A 13,430-nucleotide genomic window follows, 5' to 3' on the forward strand; every position below is an offset into this window, starting at 1 on the left:
CCCGCCAGGCTCCTCCGGTCCCGACGCGCTCCTCTCGGGAGCTGCAGGTGCGTGGGGGCCCGCCCACGTCTGGAACCCGCCCGGCTCATGCTGGGACCGTGAACCCCAGCCGCTGTTCCCGTGGTCGGGGGGAGGGATTCCCGGAGATCCGGCTGGCCCGTGCGGGGCGCGGGTGCGAGTCCCCGGCCACCCCACCTGCGCGGGCGGGGGTGGGCGCTGCAGGACCCCTCCCCCGACTGGGGCGGAGCCTTTGCTCTCCCTGAATCACCGAGGCCACACAGCGCGAGTAGAGGTCACGGTGTTTATTCCGCGCGTGGCCGGCAGCACCCTGCCCCCCACCAGCTACCTGGGACCCGCGCGGCCCAGCCCCACACCGCCCGTGGCCTCCCGGCGCCTCCATGGCCGTCCCGGCCCCGAGCGCTCGTGGCCAAGGTGGGCGCTCGTGGGGCAGCTGCGGGCCGAGCGCGGGGCCTGTCCACGGCCCGGAGGCCGGCGCCGTGGCGGAGCGGGGCGGAGCCCGCAGCTGTGGCCGCGAGGCGGTCAGGGCGGCCCCGGGGCAGCCCCGGCCAACGGCCGCTCGCAGGCGCCCCATCAGGGCTCCTCGGGAGGAAAGTTCTCGAAGGCTGCGGGTGGGCGGGGCCGCAGAGGAAGCGCCGGAAGCCACAGGTGCCCCCCCCCCGCTCCTCCCCCAGAGCAGTGGGCGGAGACTTCCGGGCGGAGGGCGGTGCTGGTCTGGACTCAACTTGCTGGCTCTTCTCTCGGGGAGGGTCTGGGGGCTTCAGAGGACAAGGGGGGGCCAGGGAACACAATCCATCTGCGCATGCGGGTCCGACTTTCTGCTCTCGGGCAGTCCAGCGAAGACGGCAACACGCGGGGCCGGCGGCCAGGGGAGGGCGGGGCGGCTGCAGGGGAGAGGGGCGCTCAGGGCGCAGCCGGCTCGGGGGGAGGAGCCCGACGCCCCCCAGCAGGGCAGAGCCCCGCCCACGCCGGCCGGGGGCGGGCGCAGGCTGCTCTGAGTGGGGCCAGCAGCGCCAAGGCGGGGGGGGGGGGGGAGTGGGGCAGGGGTGCCTGGCAGGTGCGTGACACACACCCCACACCCGCCCCACACCCGCCCACGGTGACACCCCACAGCCCGCCCCACACCCGCCCACGGTGACACCCCACAGCCCGCCCCACACCCGCCCATGGCGGCAGCCCCTGGCCTCGACCCGCTCCTCTGCACCCCGTGTGTGTGTGTGTGCGTGTCTGTGGCCGCCCTGGCCCCCCGCCCCGCCCCGCGCACCCTCACCCCCGCGTGTCTGTGTGTGGGTGTCTGTGTCAGCCCCCGCCCTCACCGCTCACTCCCGCGTGTCTGTGTGTGGGTGTCTGGGCCGCCCCGCGCACCCTCACTCCCGCGTGTCTGTGTGGGTGTGTCTGTCCGCCCCGGCGCGCTCACCGCTCACTCCTGCTGCTCGTCGTTGCTGGCGCTCGGCGTCCGGCTCCGCATCTGGCTGCGCAGCTGCTCGATGAGCTCGGGGTTCTGCTGCTGCATCTGCTGCGCGAACTGCTGCCCGCTGCGGGGACGCGCCGCTCACCGCCCGCTCACCGCCGCTCACCGCCCCGCCCCCTGCTCACCGCCCCACCCTGCAGGGCCACGCCCCACCCCGCCCCGCAGGACCGCGCCCTGCCCCGCCCCGCCCCGCCCCTCGCTGCCCCACCGCTGCACTCACGCCTGGATGAGGCTGGCCAGGTCGTTCTGCGAGGGGCTGGTGCCGGGCGTGCCCAGGGGGTTGTGGCCGCCGGAGATCATCCCGGACATGCTGGGGGGGGGGGAGCGTGACTCGCCGCGGCCCCGCCCCCCCACCGCGCCCCGCCCCCCCCTCGGGAGCCTGGTTTCCCAGGAGTCTCAGCGGGGGCCACTGCTGCCCCAGGCGCCCTGGGTCGTGTCTGCGGTCGCCTGCGGCCGTCAGGACTGGGGGCGCTCCTGGCGCGGAACTGGGGGGACGTCAGGGGCGGGGCTCATGCCCTGCAGCGCCCAGAAGGTCCCGTCCAGACCCAAACGTAGACAGCAGTGACCTTGGCGTAGCGGGTTAGCCGCCGCCTGCCCCACCAGCATCCCACGTGGCGCCGGTTCGCGTCCCGGCTGCTCTACTTCCGGCCAGCTCTGCTGTGTCCCAAGTGCTGGGCCCCTGCACCCGCGCGGGACACCAGATGGAGCCCTGGCCGTCGTGGCCACGTGGGTGGTGAACCAGCGGACACACAATCTCCCGAACACAAATCCGCGGCCCAGACAGGACAGGAAGCCCAGCACGGAAGCCCACGGTGTCCGGCAGCACGCGGGGGAGACCCCCCCACGGGGAGCAGTGCACGCCAGAGGAAGGGAGACCCCCCACGGGGAGCAGCACGCGGCCAAAGAAGGGGACCCCCCTCACGGGGAGCAGCACGCGGCCAGAGGAGAGACCCCCCCACGGGGAGCAGGCCGAGGCTCTGCTGCTCGCTGTGGCCTGGAGGGACCCGAGGCCGTCAGCCCGGGAGACACGGGGCCCCGGCCACACGCGTGGGACGGAGGACGTCAGCCCGGGAGACACGGGGCCCCGGCCACACGCGTGGGACCCGCGGGCGCAGGTGCAGCGGCAGGAGGGGCTCTCTGGGCTGCAGGGATGTCCTGGAGGGGGGGAGCGGTGCCCACGGGGGCGGCGCCGTCACTTACAGCTGCTGAAGCTGGGGGTTGTTCATCAGGTTCGACGCCTGGAGGAAGCACCGGGAGTCAGGGCGGGACTTCCGGCCCCCGCCCCGCCCCCGACAGGAGACCCTGCCCCCGCCCCGGTGGCCCAGGGGCTCCCGGAAGGTCAGTGCGGGGCCTCTGAGCCCAAGCCCCGCCTGTGACGGCCCACGCAAGAGCAGGCTCCAGGCCGAGGCTCTCGGGGCCAGGCCGAAGTGGCTGCTTGGCCCCCACGTCCCACAGCTGCGAGGCCCAGCGGGAGCCCAGCGGGAGGAACGTGGGTGTGCGGGGCGCAGCGCCGCCCCCGGGGATCCTGGGGACGGCCGTCCCTCCCACGCCGAGGCCCCTGCTCCAGCCCCTGGGGGTCGGCCCTGGGGGTCCCCCGCGGGCCTGTGCCGAGGAGCGCCAGTGAGACGGGCGGGCCGGGGGGCTCGTTACCATGCTGATGAAGCCGGGGTTGCTCAGCAGGCCGGCGATGTCGAAGCTGCCCACGCCGCCGCTCTGCGGGCCAGAGAGCGCCGGTCAGTCAGTGCGGCCCTCGGGGGTCAGCACAGGGCCACGGCCGCGGGGGATGCAGGCCCCCGGGTCTCACGTTCTGCCTCCGGGGTCGGCCCGGCAGCCGGCTCCTCCCCACGGAGGCTTCAGTGTGCAGCCCGGGGCCTACCCCCCACGGCCCCTCTCCTGTCCAGCACCAGGGCAGGCGGCACTGCCGGTGACGGCAGCGCGGCGCCCCAGGGTCACTGCAGGGCCGGACCTGAGCGGCCGCGAGCCCTGCCTCCGGCCTCTGGTGATGCGGGACTCCAGGGTCACCTGCCTGCCGGGCCCTGCAGCCCGTGCGTGTGGGCAGCCCCCACCCCCGGCTGCCCGACTCGCCGGGCCCCGCCCCTGCCCCCGCCCCTCACTGGGCCCCACCCCGCCCCGCCCCGCCGGCCAGGCCCCACCCCCGCCCCGCCCCACTCGCCGGGCTCGGGGCCTCCCGCAGCTTCAGCTCCGCGATCTTGAGGTTGGACTTGTAGGTCTCGTTGTCGGGGTCCAGCTCCAAGGCCTTCTTGTAGTAGGCCACGGCCTCCGCGTGCTTGTTCAAGCTGGACAGCGCCAGGCTGGGGCGAGGGGGCGGGAGGGGAGCGTGTGGGAGGGCCCAGGAGGACCCTCTGTCCCCCCACGCCCTCAGCTCCGGCGCCCAGCAACCCCGAGCTGCCCCTCCGGCGGCCGGCGGCAGGTGCGCGGGGCGGAGCCTGCCGTGACCACGTGGTGCGTGGGCTCCCAGCTCCTAGGACTTCCCTGGGAGGAGCCGGTTCTCTGGCATTTGTGAGGAGCCCTGGCACTGCCCAGCTCGCTTGGGAAAGGAGCGAGGGGAGGTCCCGGGGGGCACTCACCCCATGCGGCCGTAGGCTTTGCTGTAGGACGGGTCTATGCCGATGGCGCGCTCGCAGTCCTGCACGGCGCCCGCGTAGTTGCCCAGCTTGCTGTAGGCTGCGGCTCTGGGGGGGACAGGCAGGGGCGGTCGGGGCGCAGCCTCAGCGCCCCATCTGGAAAGCGGGCCGTGGCGAGGCTGTCCCAGGGGCCGGCCATGGAGCCACAAGTCCAGCGGGCAGACGCTCGAGGGCCGGGGAGGCCAGCAGCAGGACCCTGCTCAGCCACCTCCCAGCTGTCACGACCGTGCGGGGTCCGTTAGGCGGCAGCCCCAGCTTGCCACGCCCCGTGTGGTCCCGGGGACCCCGTGCGCTCACCCCGCCGAGGGGGCTGCAGCGGGAGTGCACCGCGCACAGCCGTGGGGGGGCCTGGCTGCCGTCCGTGACCGGGTTCTAGTCCCACCCCCGCACTCCCATCCAGAAAGCACAGAGGAGCCCGCACAGTGACACCAGCACCCCCCGTGGGCACTGGTTCGAATCCGGCTGCTCCACTTCCCATCCGGCTCTGCTGTGGCCGGGGGAAGCAGCGGAAGGTGGCCCCTGCACCCGCGTGGGAGACCCGGATGGACTCCTGGCTTCAGCCTGGCCCAGCCCTGGCCGCTGCGGCCACCTCCCTGTGACTCTGCCTTTCAGATACATGAAATAAACTTGCAGAGAGAAGCGGAGCTGGCCCTGACCCTCTCGGGGACGCCGCCCAGAACCGGGGACGCCAGAACCGAGGCTGGGCCGTGTGGAACCCGCCCACGTCACAGAGGTGGCTCGATGCGTGGGACGGGCCCAGCCAGAGACGAGGGTCACGAGGGGGCCCCCACCCATGGCGACCGTGGGTGCGGGGCCTCTCCAAGGAGCCCCGAACCACACAAACGCTCAGAGTGCGGGGGCACAGCCGGCCCGGCTGCCCCGGCGAGAGCGCGGACACGCCCCGAGACCAGAGAACACGGCCGAGCTGCAGCGGGGTGGGGGGCGCTCCCGGGGCTCCCGTGGGCAGCAGGGACCCGAGCACTGGGCCCTCCGGAGCAGGGAGCCGGGCCAGGCCCTCCGTCTGAACCGCTGGGCCGGACACTCGCAGTGTCACACGCGTGACCCAAACGCTTCAGTCGGGAGCTTTCCAGGCACCGGGTCGGTCCGTGGGGTGCACGTGACCCCGCCCAGGCCGAGGGGGGGCTCGGTGCACACGGGACGCTGCCCGGCTCTGGAGCACCTGCCCGGCCTGACCCCTCCCCCCGACCCCCTCCCCGTTCTGACCCCTCCCCCCCGACCCCCTCCCCGCTCTGACACCCTCCCCACTCTGACCCCTCCCCGTTCTGACCCCTCCCCCCCGACCCCCTCCCCGCTCTGACCCCTCCCCGCTCTGACTCCTCCCCGCTCTGACCCCTCCCCACTCTGACCCCTCCGCGCTCTGACCCCTCCCCGGCTCGGCGTCCTGTGCGCAGCTGGACCACCGACCCCTAGCGGCCCCGACGCCCCCCGCGCGCACCTGTTGCAGAAGTAGACGGCGTTGGCCGGGTTCAGCTCGATGGCTTTGCCGTAGAAGTGCACGGCGGCTTCGTAGTTCTCCCCCTTCATCTGCTCGTTCCCTGGGGACGAGGGAGACAGGCCCGCTGCCCCGCGGCACAGCTCGCGGCCCTGGGGGCGCCCACCCGCCCGGGGCACAGCGCCTCCGGACGCTCAGCTCCCCCCAGGCCCTGCCCACTGCCCCCGGCGCGACGTCCGCGGGGCCCTGCACGCAGGGAGCGTCGGAGCCTCGCTCGCTCCTGGCTGCGCGGCGACCACGCTCCCCCACGTGCGGACAGACGCTGGGGCCGCTGCCCCGCCAAGGCTGCCACAGCTGCGGTGACCTTGGCACGGGGCAGCACTGCGGTGGGCCCGGGGATCCGGGCAGCCGGGGGCTCCGCGTCTCCACACCTGGGCTAACCCCGCCCCCTCCCCTCGTCCCCGCCCACCTTCGGTTTTGAGGCGCTCTGCCTCCGCGTAGTCCTCCTCCGAGGGCGGGGTCCGCTCGGGGCTCCTCGGCTCGGGCTGCGTCTCCTGCTGCGGCCAAGGTCAGGGCTCAGACCCTCCCCGGCCAGGGGAGCCCACCGCGCCCCTGCTGCCCGGCCGAGGTCAGGGTGCACACCCTCCCCGCCCAGGGAGAGCCACAGCGCCCCCTGCTGCCCGGCCGAGGTCAGGGCGCACACTCTCCCCGCCCAGGGAGAGCCCACGGCGCCCCCTGCTGCCCGGCAGAGGTCAGGGCGCACACCCTCCCCGCCCAGGGAGAGCCCACGGCGCCCCCTGCTGCCCGGCAGAGGTCAGGGCGCACACCCTCCCCGCCCAGGGAGAGCCCACGGCGCCCCCTGCTGCCCGGCAGAGGTCAGGGCGCACACCCTCCCCGCCCAGGGAGAGCCCACGGCGCCCCCTGCTGCCCGGCAGAGGTCAGGGCGCACACCCTCCCCGCCCAGGGAGAGCCACGGCGCCCCCTGCTGCCCGGCTGAGGTCAGGGCGCACACCCTCCCCGCCCAGGGAGAGCCCACGGCGCCCCCTGCTGCCCGGACCAGGTCAGGGCGCACACCCTCCCCGCCCAGGGAGAGCCACAGCGCCCCCTGCTGCCCGGCTGAGGTCAGGGCGCACACCCTCCCCGCCCAGGGAGAGCCCACGGCGCCCCCTGCTGCCCGGACCAGGTCAGGGCGCACACCCTCCCCCGCCCCTCTCCTGCCCAGGGAGAGCCCACCGCGCCCCCTGCCGCTGTTCTGAGGCTGGGGAATGGGGGCCGGGTGGCCCCGGGCTCACCTTGCCGGTGGCGGCCGCTTCAAAGATTTCCGGCAGGGTCTGGGGCAGCGCCAGGTCGCTGTCGTCCACCGTGACCCCGAAAGCCGTCTCCAGGCACTGGATGGCGACTGTGGGGACAGAGGCCTCGCTGACCGCATGCCTGGGCGGGGCCTGCTTTGCTGCCGCGGCTTTGGCTTTTTTTCACAAAGGACGGGTGGGGGTCCCCCAGCTCCCATCAACCCCAGGCGGGACACGGGCCCAGGGCACCGAGGGCGGTGGGCACAGCAAGGACACAGTGGTGACTTGGGGCTCCCGGTGTGGGGGCTCGGCCCTGCCGCACACGGCGGGGGGGGGGGGGTGCTGGATCCAGCTCAGGACGGGTCCGCGCCAGAACCCCCACCCGGCCCGCCCAGCGCACTCGGCAGTCAGGGGCATCCCGCGGGCACTGTCCGCCCCGGCCTCCTCCACGAGGGGCCTGGCGGGGGGCCACTTCCGTCCCACTGCTGTGCCCACACCGCGCTGCCCAGCGGGCAGACAGCCCCAGGGCCGGCCATGCAAACCCCACGGAGAGCGCCTCTGGTGCCGGCGGGAGCAGCCGGCCCCGGCTGGAGGGGCCGGGGGCGTGGGTGCCCCTGCAGGGGGCACGGGCGTCCGCGTGGGTGAGCGCCGGGGCGGGGCGGGGCGGGAGGGCGGCGGGCACCTTCCAAGCTCTCCTGGGCGTCGGACGAGAGCCCGCCGTGCCGCAGCTGCTCGTGCAGGAACTGGATGATGGCGTAGGCCAGGCGCTTCTTGGTGTCCATCTCGAGACGGGGACGCCGGACGGCTTCCAGCGTCTGCGGGTCCGAGCGCAGGGCGTGAGTCCGGGGCCCAGCTGCCGGGCAGCCGCTCAGAGCGCTGCGGCCAATCCCGCCCCCGCGGGGAGGGGCCAGTGCGGGGATCCGCCCACTTCCCAGCCGAGGCCAGGGGAGCCCCGGGCGTCCGGAGCGCGAGGCGGCGGGAGGGGCAGGGAGCGCCCGGGCCGGGGACCTGGTCCTACGCCCCGGCGGCCGCCCCAGCCCCCAGTTCCCGCGTCCCCCCCTCACCCAGCACCTGGGGGCGGTGCCCCACCCCCCCTCCTGGGGAGCCCGTGGGCTTCAGCCCCGTCTGCGGCCACCGGTGCCACACGCGCTTCTGCAGGGGAGAGGCGAGCGAGGGAGCAGCCCGCAGGGGGGGCGTCCAGGCCCACTCTGCCCCCCCCCGAGCCTCCATCGACCCCTGGACACCGTCCGGGAGCCGCTGGACGCTGTGCCAGCCCACACAGCGAGGTGCGGCCCGGGCCGAGCTCTCAGACAGGAGCCGACGCACTCCCCGAGTGACGGGTGCAGCGCAGAACGGGGCGTCCACGGGACACGGGGCCGGCCGGCAGCCGTGTCCCGCCTCTCCTGTCCTCCCGCCAGCTCCCCGCGGCTGGGCTGGCGGCCACCTTCCCAGAGGCCACTCCCTGGCCCTTGCCCACAGGGCTGGGTGACCTTTCTCGCTATGACCGTGCCCTGGGGGCCCAGGCTGAGGGGGGAGTGGGAGAGGCGCGGTGCTGGGCACACGGGTGGGGCCGAGTGAGTCCCGGCCTCTGCTGTCCGGCCACCGACAGATGAAAGTGACGCAGGAGGACACCCCGGCCGGCACCCAGGAGGGCCGGAGTCCCCGAGCCAGGACGCGGCCTCGGGAGGGGTGCCGGACGCTCACAGGCCCCTCCCCGAGTGCCGGGTGCCGTCAGGGGCTGCCTGGGCTGGGTCGCCAGGGCGGGCCCCGTAAGACCCGAAGCTTTGCACGCGGGACAGACAGGGAGCTGGGGGGACTGGTCCAGCGCTAAGGAGCGCCGAGGACGCCAGCCGCCACGGCAGCTGGGGCAGGCCGGGGACGCGGCCGCCCTCGGCCTAGGACCTGGGCAGCGGCTGCCCCATCCCCCGACCACTGAAGCCGCGGCGTGCAGGGGGCTGTGCCACAGCGGCTACGGGCGCCGTGCACCTGTGCAGGGTGGTGGCGCAGCCTGTGGCGGGGGACACAGCAGCAGGTCCCGCGTGGTCGCTGGGCTGGTCGGGAGTGGCTCTCGCTTCTCCCAGGGAACGCGCGCTCGCCCAGGCGGCCCGAGAGGTACGGCCGGACACAGGGCTGCGTGCTGTGGGCGTCCACGGGCGGAGGCGGCCGCAGGCGGGAAGGGGCGTGGCGACGGCAGGGGAGCGGAGGGCAGGAGGCCACGTCCCACTGTGTCCTGGGAAATCGAATTCCCTCCCCGCCACCCGGGGGTGGGAGCTTGGGGGAGGCTGGGGGCTTCCGCCCCATCTCGGCACAGTCGGGGGCCGGGCCCCTGAGCAGTTGGCCGGCGCCCCGCAGACAAACGAGGACCTCGATGGACGCTGTGGGGCCCACCTCAGCGCTCCGGACACAGGGGCCAGCACCATCCGGGGGTGTGCGCCTGCGCGGGGGGCTGCTTCCTGCCCCTCACCTGAGCCATGGGGGGGCCAGCACCATCGGGGGGTGTGCGCCTGCGCGGGGGGCTGCTCCCTGCCTCTCACCTGAGCCATGGGGGGGCCAGCACCATCCGGGGGGTGTGCGCCTGCGCGGGGGGCTGCTCCCTGCCCCTCACCTGAGCCATGAGGGGGTCCCGGGGGTCAGAAAACCAAGAGGCCGCCTCCCCCCTCGGGTGAGCCTCCGCGCCTCTGCGCTCGCCACCCCCTGCCGGAACACCGCCCACCCCCACCGCGCCCCAGGCCTCTCCTGCCCCCACCTTGGAGAGACGGGCCCTGGTCGCTGGCTGCCCCCTGCCCGCGCCCCGGGGGCCCCGGTCCCCCTCGCCGTCCCTGGCCTTGCGAGGCGTGGGCGGTCCGGCGGCCTGGCCTTTCTGGAATGGGGGCGGGGCCCCTGCCCTGCACGAGGCTGAGCGGCGCCCCCAGCTCGCCCCATGAGACCCCTGGGTCTCGGGGATTCCACTGACGCCCCGGGCGCTGCACACACTTGACCTCACTCCGGGGGGGGCTGCCTGACCCTCACACCTGCCCCCCTCTGCAGTCACGCGTGCGCAGGGCGGGCCTCCGGGCCGGGGAGCGGCGCCCCGGGCTGTGCTCCCTCCGTGCCAGGAACAGCCCCGGCCGTGACAGCCGCGGACCGCCCCCGCCAGCCCCAGCTGAGCGCCACTGGCCAGAGAAGAGAGGCCGCCCGTCAGCGAGGGTCAGCGAGGCGCGCCCGCCGCCCGAGGACCCCTATCCGGGGGAGGGCGGGACCCGGGACTCAGTGCACACCCGCCAGGCTGGCCGAGCAGGCGGCCAGCGCCGCCCCCGGTGCCCGCGGAACAATGGCAGCCTGTGGGCTCTGGCCGGGGGCAGCGGGGTGGGGGGGACGGCACGCAGTGGCGGCCACGCCTCCTCCAAAGGCCACCGCGAGGCCTGGGCTGGGGCGCGGAGGCAGAGGCCAGGGTGGGCCGCCGGGTCCCAGAGACGGGTCCCGCGTGGGCTGCTCCGAGCCCCCTTCCGCTGACTCTACCCCCCATCCTGCCGCCAGAACCCGGACACGGCAGCCGCCGCTCGCTGCCCCCCTCCCCTGCAGTGCTGAGCGCGGGGACCCCCGTGGACTCGTGGCCCCGCCCCTCCGCCACCCTGGAGGCGTAGCCACGCCCCGCGGGAGCCCCGCTGTGTTCCCGGGAGGCAGCGGTGCCTCCGCGCGGAGTGCGGGCAGACGCGGGGTCCTCCCGGGGGCTCCGGGCGCCACCCAGTCCCGCAGCGTCCCCAGGAGAGAAACCCGGGCGTCCGCACGCTCCAGCCGCAGCCCCCCGAGCTCTGGCGACGCCCCCGCCGTCCCACGGGCCGGAACCCCTGCACCTGCTCCGTCCAAACCTGGGAGCTCCCGGGAGGTCTCCTGGGTCCCCCACGCCTGCCTGCCTCCCCCACTCGGGCCGGGCCGGGCACGAGTGCGGCTGCAGCTCCCCAGGGGCCCGGGCTGGGCAGAGCAGTCCCCGCGGGGGTCACTCGCCCTCCCAGGAACCCTCATATCCTTGGGCCAGAGGTCACGACACTGCGGTTCCAGCCTCGGCCGGAGGGTGCCCGAGGGAGGAGCGTGGCCATGGGGGGGCGGATTCTGTTCACAAAAACTGTGGCTCCCGGGCCTGCTCAGCCTCCGGGCTGGTGGCGACCAGGCTCCCCATTACACAGAAAGACGGACACGGCCCGGAGCCCCGAACCCAGGCAGGCGGGCTCGGAGCCGCCACTCCCATGGGCCCGTCTTCCCCCTCCGCATAAACCCGCACACACCCTGAGCACCAGGGAGGCTCGGGGCCACCCCCAGGCTATGCCCTGGGCACCGCAAGACGGCACACGGGGTGCACCCCCTGCCCCGGCACCACGCATGGCCCCCCCCAAAACGACCCCGGGACAGGCTGACACCCCAGCTCCCAGGGGGACGCAGGACAACCCCCCACCCCAACATCGGACCAGGACGAGACGTCGCCCACGCGCTCCGGGCACCCGCCGAGGCGCGCTCCCCCTCCGACGGCGCGGGCGGCAGCGTCCAAGCGACCCCGGGCTCAGAGAGCTCGGAGGGGGAAGGGTCTGCCCGGGCAGCGCAGCGCCGGAGGGAGGCGGTGGGCTTGCCCGCCCGCCCCCGGCCCGGTGTCCACGGTGCCTCCTGCCCGCCGCGCCCCCGGCCCGGCCTCCCCGGTGCCCGCCGCGCCCCCGGCCTGGTGTCCACGGTGCCCGCTGCCCGCCGCGCCCCCGGCCCGGCCTCCCCGGTGCCCGCCCCACCCCCGCCCCGGTGTCCACGGTGCCCGCTGCCCGCCGCGCCCCCGGCCTGGTGTCCACGGTGCCCGCTGCCCGCCGCGCCCCCGGCCTGGTGTCCACGGTGCCCGCTGCCCGCCCGCCCCCGGCCTGGTGTCCACGGTGCCCGCTGCCCGCCCGCCCCCGGCCTGGTGTCCACGGTGTCTGCTGCCCGCCCCGCCCCCGGCCCGGTGTCCACGGTGCCCGCTGCCCGCCGCGCCCCCGGCCCGGTGTCCCCGGTGTCCATGGTGCCTCCTGCCCGCCGCGCCCCCGGCCCGGTGTCCCCGGTGTCCATGGTGCCTCCTGCCCGCCGCGCCCCCGGCCCGGCCTCCCCGCTGCCCGCCGCGCCCCCGCCCCCGGCCCGGTGTCCACGGTGTCTGCTGCCCGCCCCGCCCCCGGCCATGCCTCCCCGGTGACTACGGTGCCCGCCCCGCCCCTGCCCCGGTGTCCACGGTGCCTGCTGCCCGCCCCGCCCCCGGCCCGGTGTCCACCGCGCCCCCGCCCCTGCCCCGGTGTCCACGGTGCCCGCCCCGCCCCCGGCCATGCCTTCCCGGTGCCCGCCGCGCCCCCGCCCCCGGCCTGGCGTCCACGGTGCCCGCTGCCCGCCGCGCCCCGCGGCTCTCGCCCGCCTCCCGGGCAGGGGCTGCGACCACGCCGGGTTTCACGGCCCTGAACACCAAGAGGCTGGCCAAGGTCAGCCGCACACAGAGGGACGCCAGCCCCGACCGGACGTCCAGCAATCGGGGTCCCCGGGCCACTGGAGGGCCGGCTCCCCGGCCGCGGGCGCTCACTCCGCGCGGGGCGCTCTGCCTCCGCCGGCCCGCGGGCCCACGTTGCTGGGGCCGGGATCCCCGGAGACAGGCGAGGACCCTCCAAGCCATGCCCGACGCCGCCCGCTCGCAGGACCGCGGGAGTGGAGGAGACCCCGACCCCAGACTCACCTCCTCTTACGGGCTCCGGGGCCCCGTGAGACCCGAGCCGTGGACCCCTCCCCAGGCCCACCGGGAGGACGGCGGGGCCCCCCACTCACCTCTCCAGCGACCGAGCCCGGACCCTCCGACGGCTGCGCCTGCGCACCGCGGCGCCGCCGGCCCCGCCCCCCGGGGACGACGCACGCGCAGAAGGAGCAGGGCCTCGGGTTGCCTTCCTTCTGCGCAGGCGCGTCCGTGATCGAGGCGGGCGCGGGCGGAAGTGATGCAGTTGAGAGGCGGGAACCAGCTGGTCGTTAGGGCAACTGACCTCTGCGACCTCAGGGGGGCCGGAAGTCGCGCCTGACTGGCTCGCTAGAGCGGGCGTGGCGAGGAGCATGCTGGGACGGTGGAGGACTCCGGCGGGCGCCCCGCGCTGACCACGTGGTGCTGCCGGCTCGGGGCGCCAGGCGCGCGCGGAGGCCTCAGGGACCCCGCGCCTGGAAGTCGCTGCGGGGCGCGCAGCGTCCTCCTGCACTCGTTCGCCCACCCACTCACTCGTTCGTTCAATCCCGGGCCCCGCTGGACGGCCTGGCCGGGGGTCAGCGGTGTTGAATCCCGGGCCCCGCTGGACGGCCTGGCCGGGGGTCAGCGGTGTGCAATCCCGGGCCCCGCTGGACGGCCTGGCCGGGGGTCAGCGGTGTGCAATCCCGGGCCCCGCTGGACGGCCTGGCCGGGGGTCAGCGGTGTGCAATCCCGGGCCCCGCTGGACGGCCTGGCCGGGGGTCGGCGGTGTGCAATCCCGGGCCCCGCTGGACGGCCTGGCCGGGGGTCAGCGGTGTTGAATCCCGGGCCCCGCTGGATGGCCTGGCCTGGCCGGGGG

General features: G+C 75.7%; 1 protein-coding gene across 5 annotated transcripts; it reads right to left on the reverse strand.

Annotated features, from left to right (window-relative positions):
- Window positions 1-287: 287 nt before the first annotated feature.
- On the reverse strand, window positions 288-12,808 carry SGTA (small glutamine rich tetratricopeptide repeat co-chaperone alpha). 5 transcript variants are annotated; one of them, XM_070058582.1, is made up of 12 exons: window positions 12,670-12,802; window positions 7,559-7,691; window positions 6,880-6,986; window positions 6,057-6,141; window positions 5,591-5,690; window positions 4,078-4,182; window positions 3,663-3,801; window positions 3,140-3,202; window positions 2,690-2,727; window positions 1,710-1,799; window positions 1,436-1,553; window positions 288-902 (listed from the first exon to the last, which is right to left on the reverse strand). In XM_070058582.1, exons 2-11 carry the CDS (start codon window positions 7,656-7,658, stop codon window positions 1,439-1,441), a joined length of 942 nt encoding a protein of 313 aa, XP_069914683.1. In that variant the 5' UTR covers window positions 7,659-7,691; window positions 12,670-12,802; the 3' UTR covers window positions 288-902; window positions 1,436-1,438. The 5 variants fall into 5 exon arrangements, with proteins under 5 accessions (XP_069914683.1, XP_069914682.1, XP_069914684.1 ...); XM_070058581.1 differs by having other exon boundaries at window positions 6,057-6,144; XM_070058583.1 differs by having other exon boundaries at window positions 712-902; window positions 1,436-1,543; window positions 6,057-6,144; window positions 12,670-12,808.
- Between the last annotated feature and the right edge of the window lie 622 nt (window positions 12,809-13,430).

This window comes from Oryctolagus cuniculus, chromosome 16 (assembly GCF_964237555.1).
Source record: "Oryctolagus cuniculus chromosome 16, mOryCun1.1, whole genome shotgun sequence".
Classification (NCBI taxonomy): domain Eukaryota; kingdom Metazoa; phylum Chordata; class Mammalia; order Lagomorpha; family Leporidae; genus Oryctolagus; species Oryctolagus cuniculus.

Excerpts from the sequence above, each read along its gene's own strand:
- SGTA (XM_070058583.1), bottom strand. The coding sequence starts at position 7,658 with ATGGACACCAAGAAGCGCCTGGCCTACGCCATCATCCAGTTCCTGCAC. Across the intron at positions 6,145-6,879 it reads AAGCGGCCGCCACCGGCAAG|CAGGAGACGCAGCCCGAGCC; the intron begins GTGAGCCCGGGG and ends CCTTGGCCGCAG. Across the intron at positions 1,800-2,689 it reads AACCCCCAGCTTCAGCAGCT|CATGTCCGGGATGATCTCCG; the intron begins GTAAGTGACGGC and ends CCCCCCCCCCAG.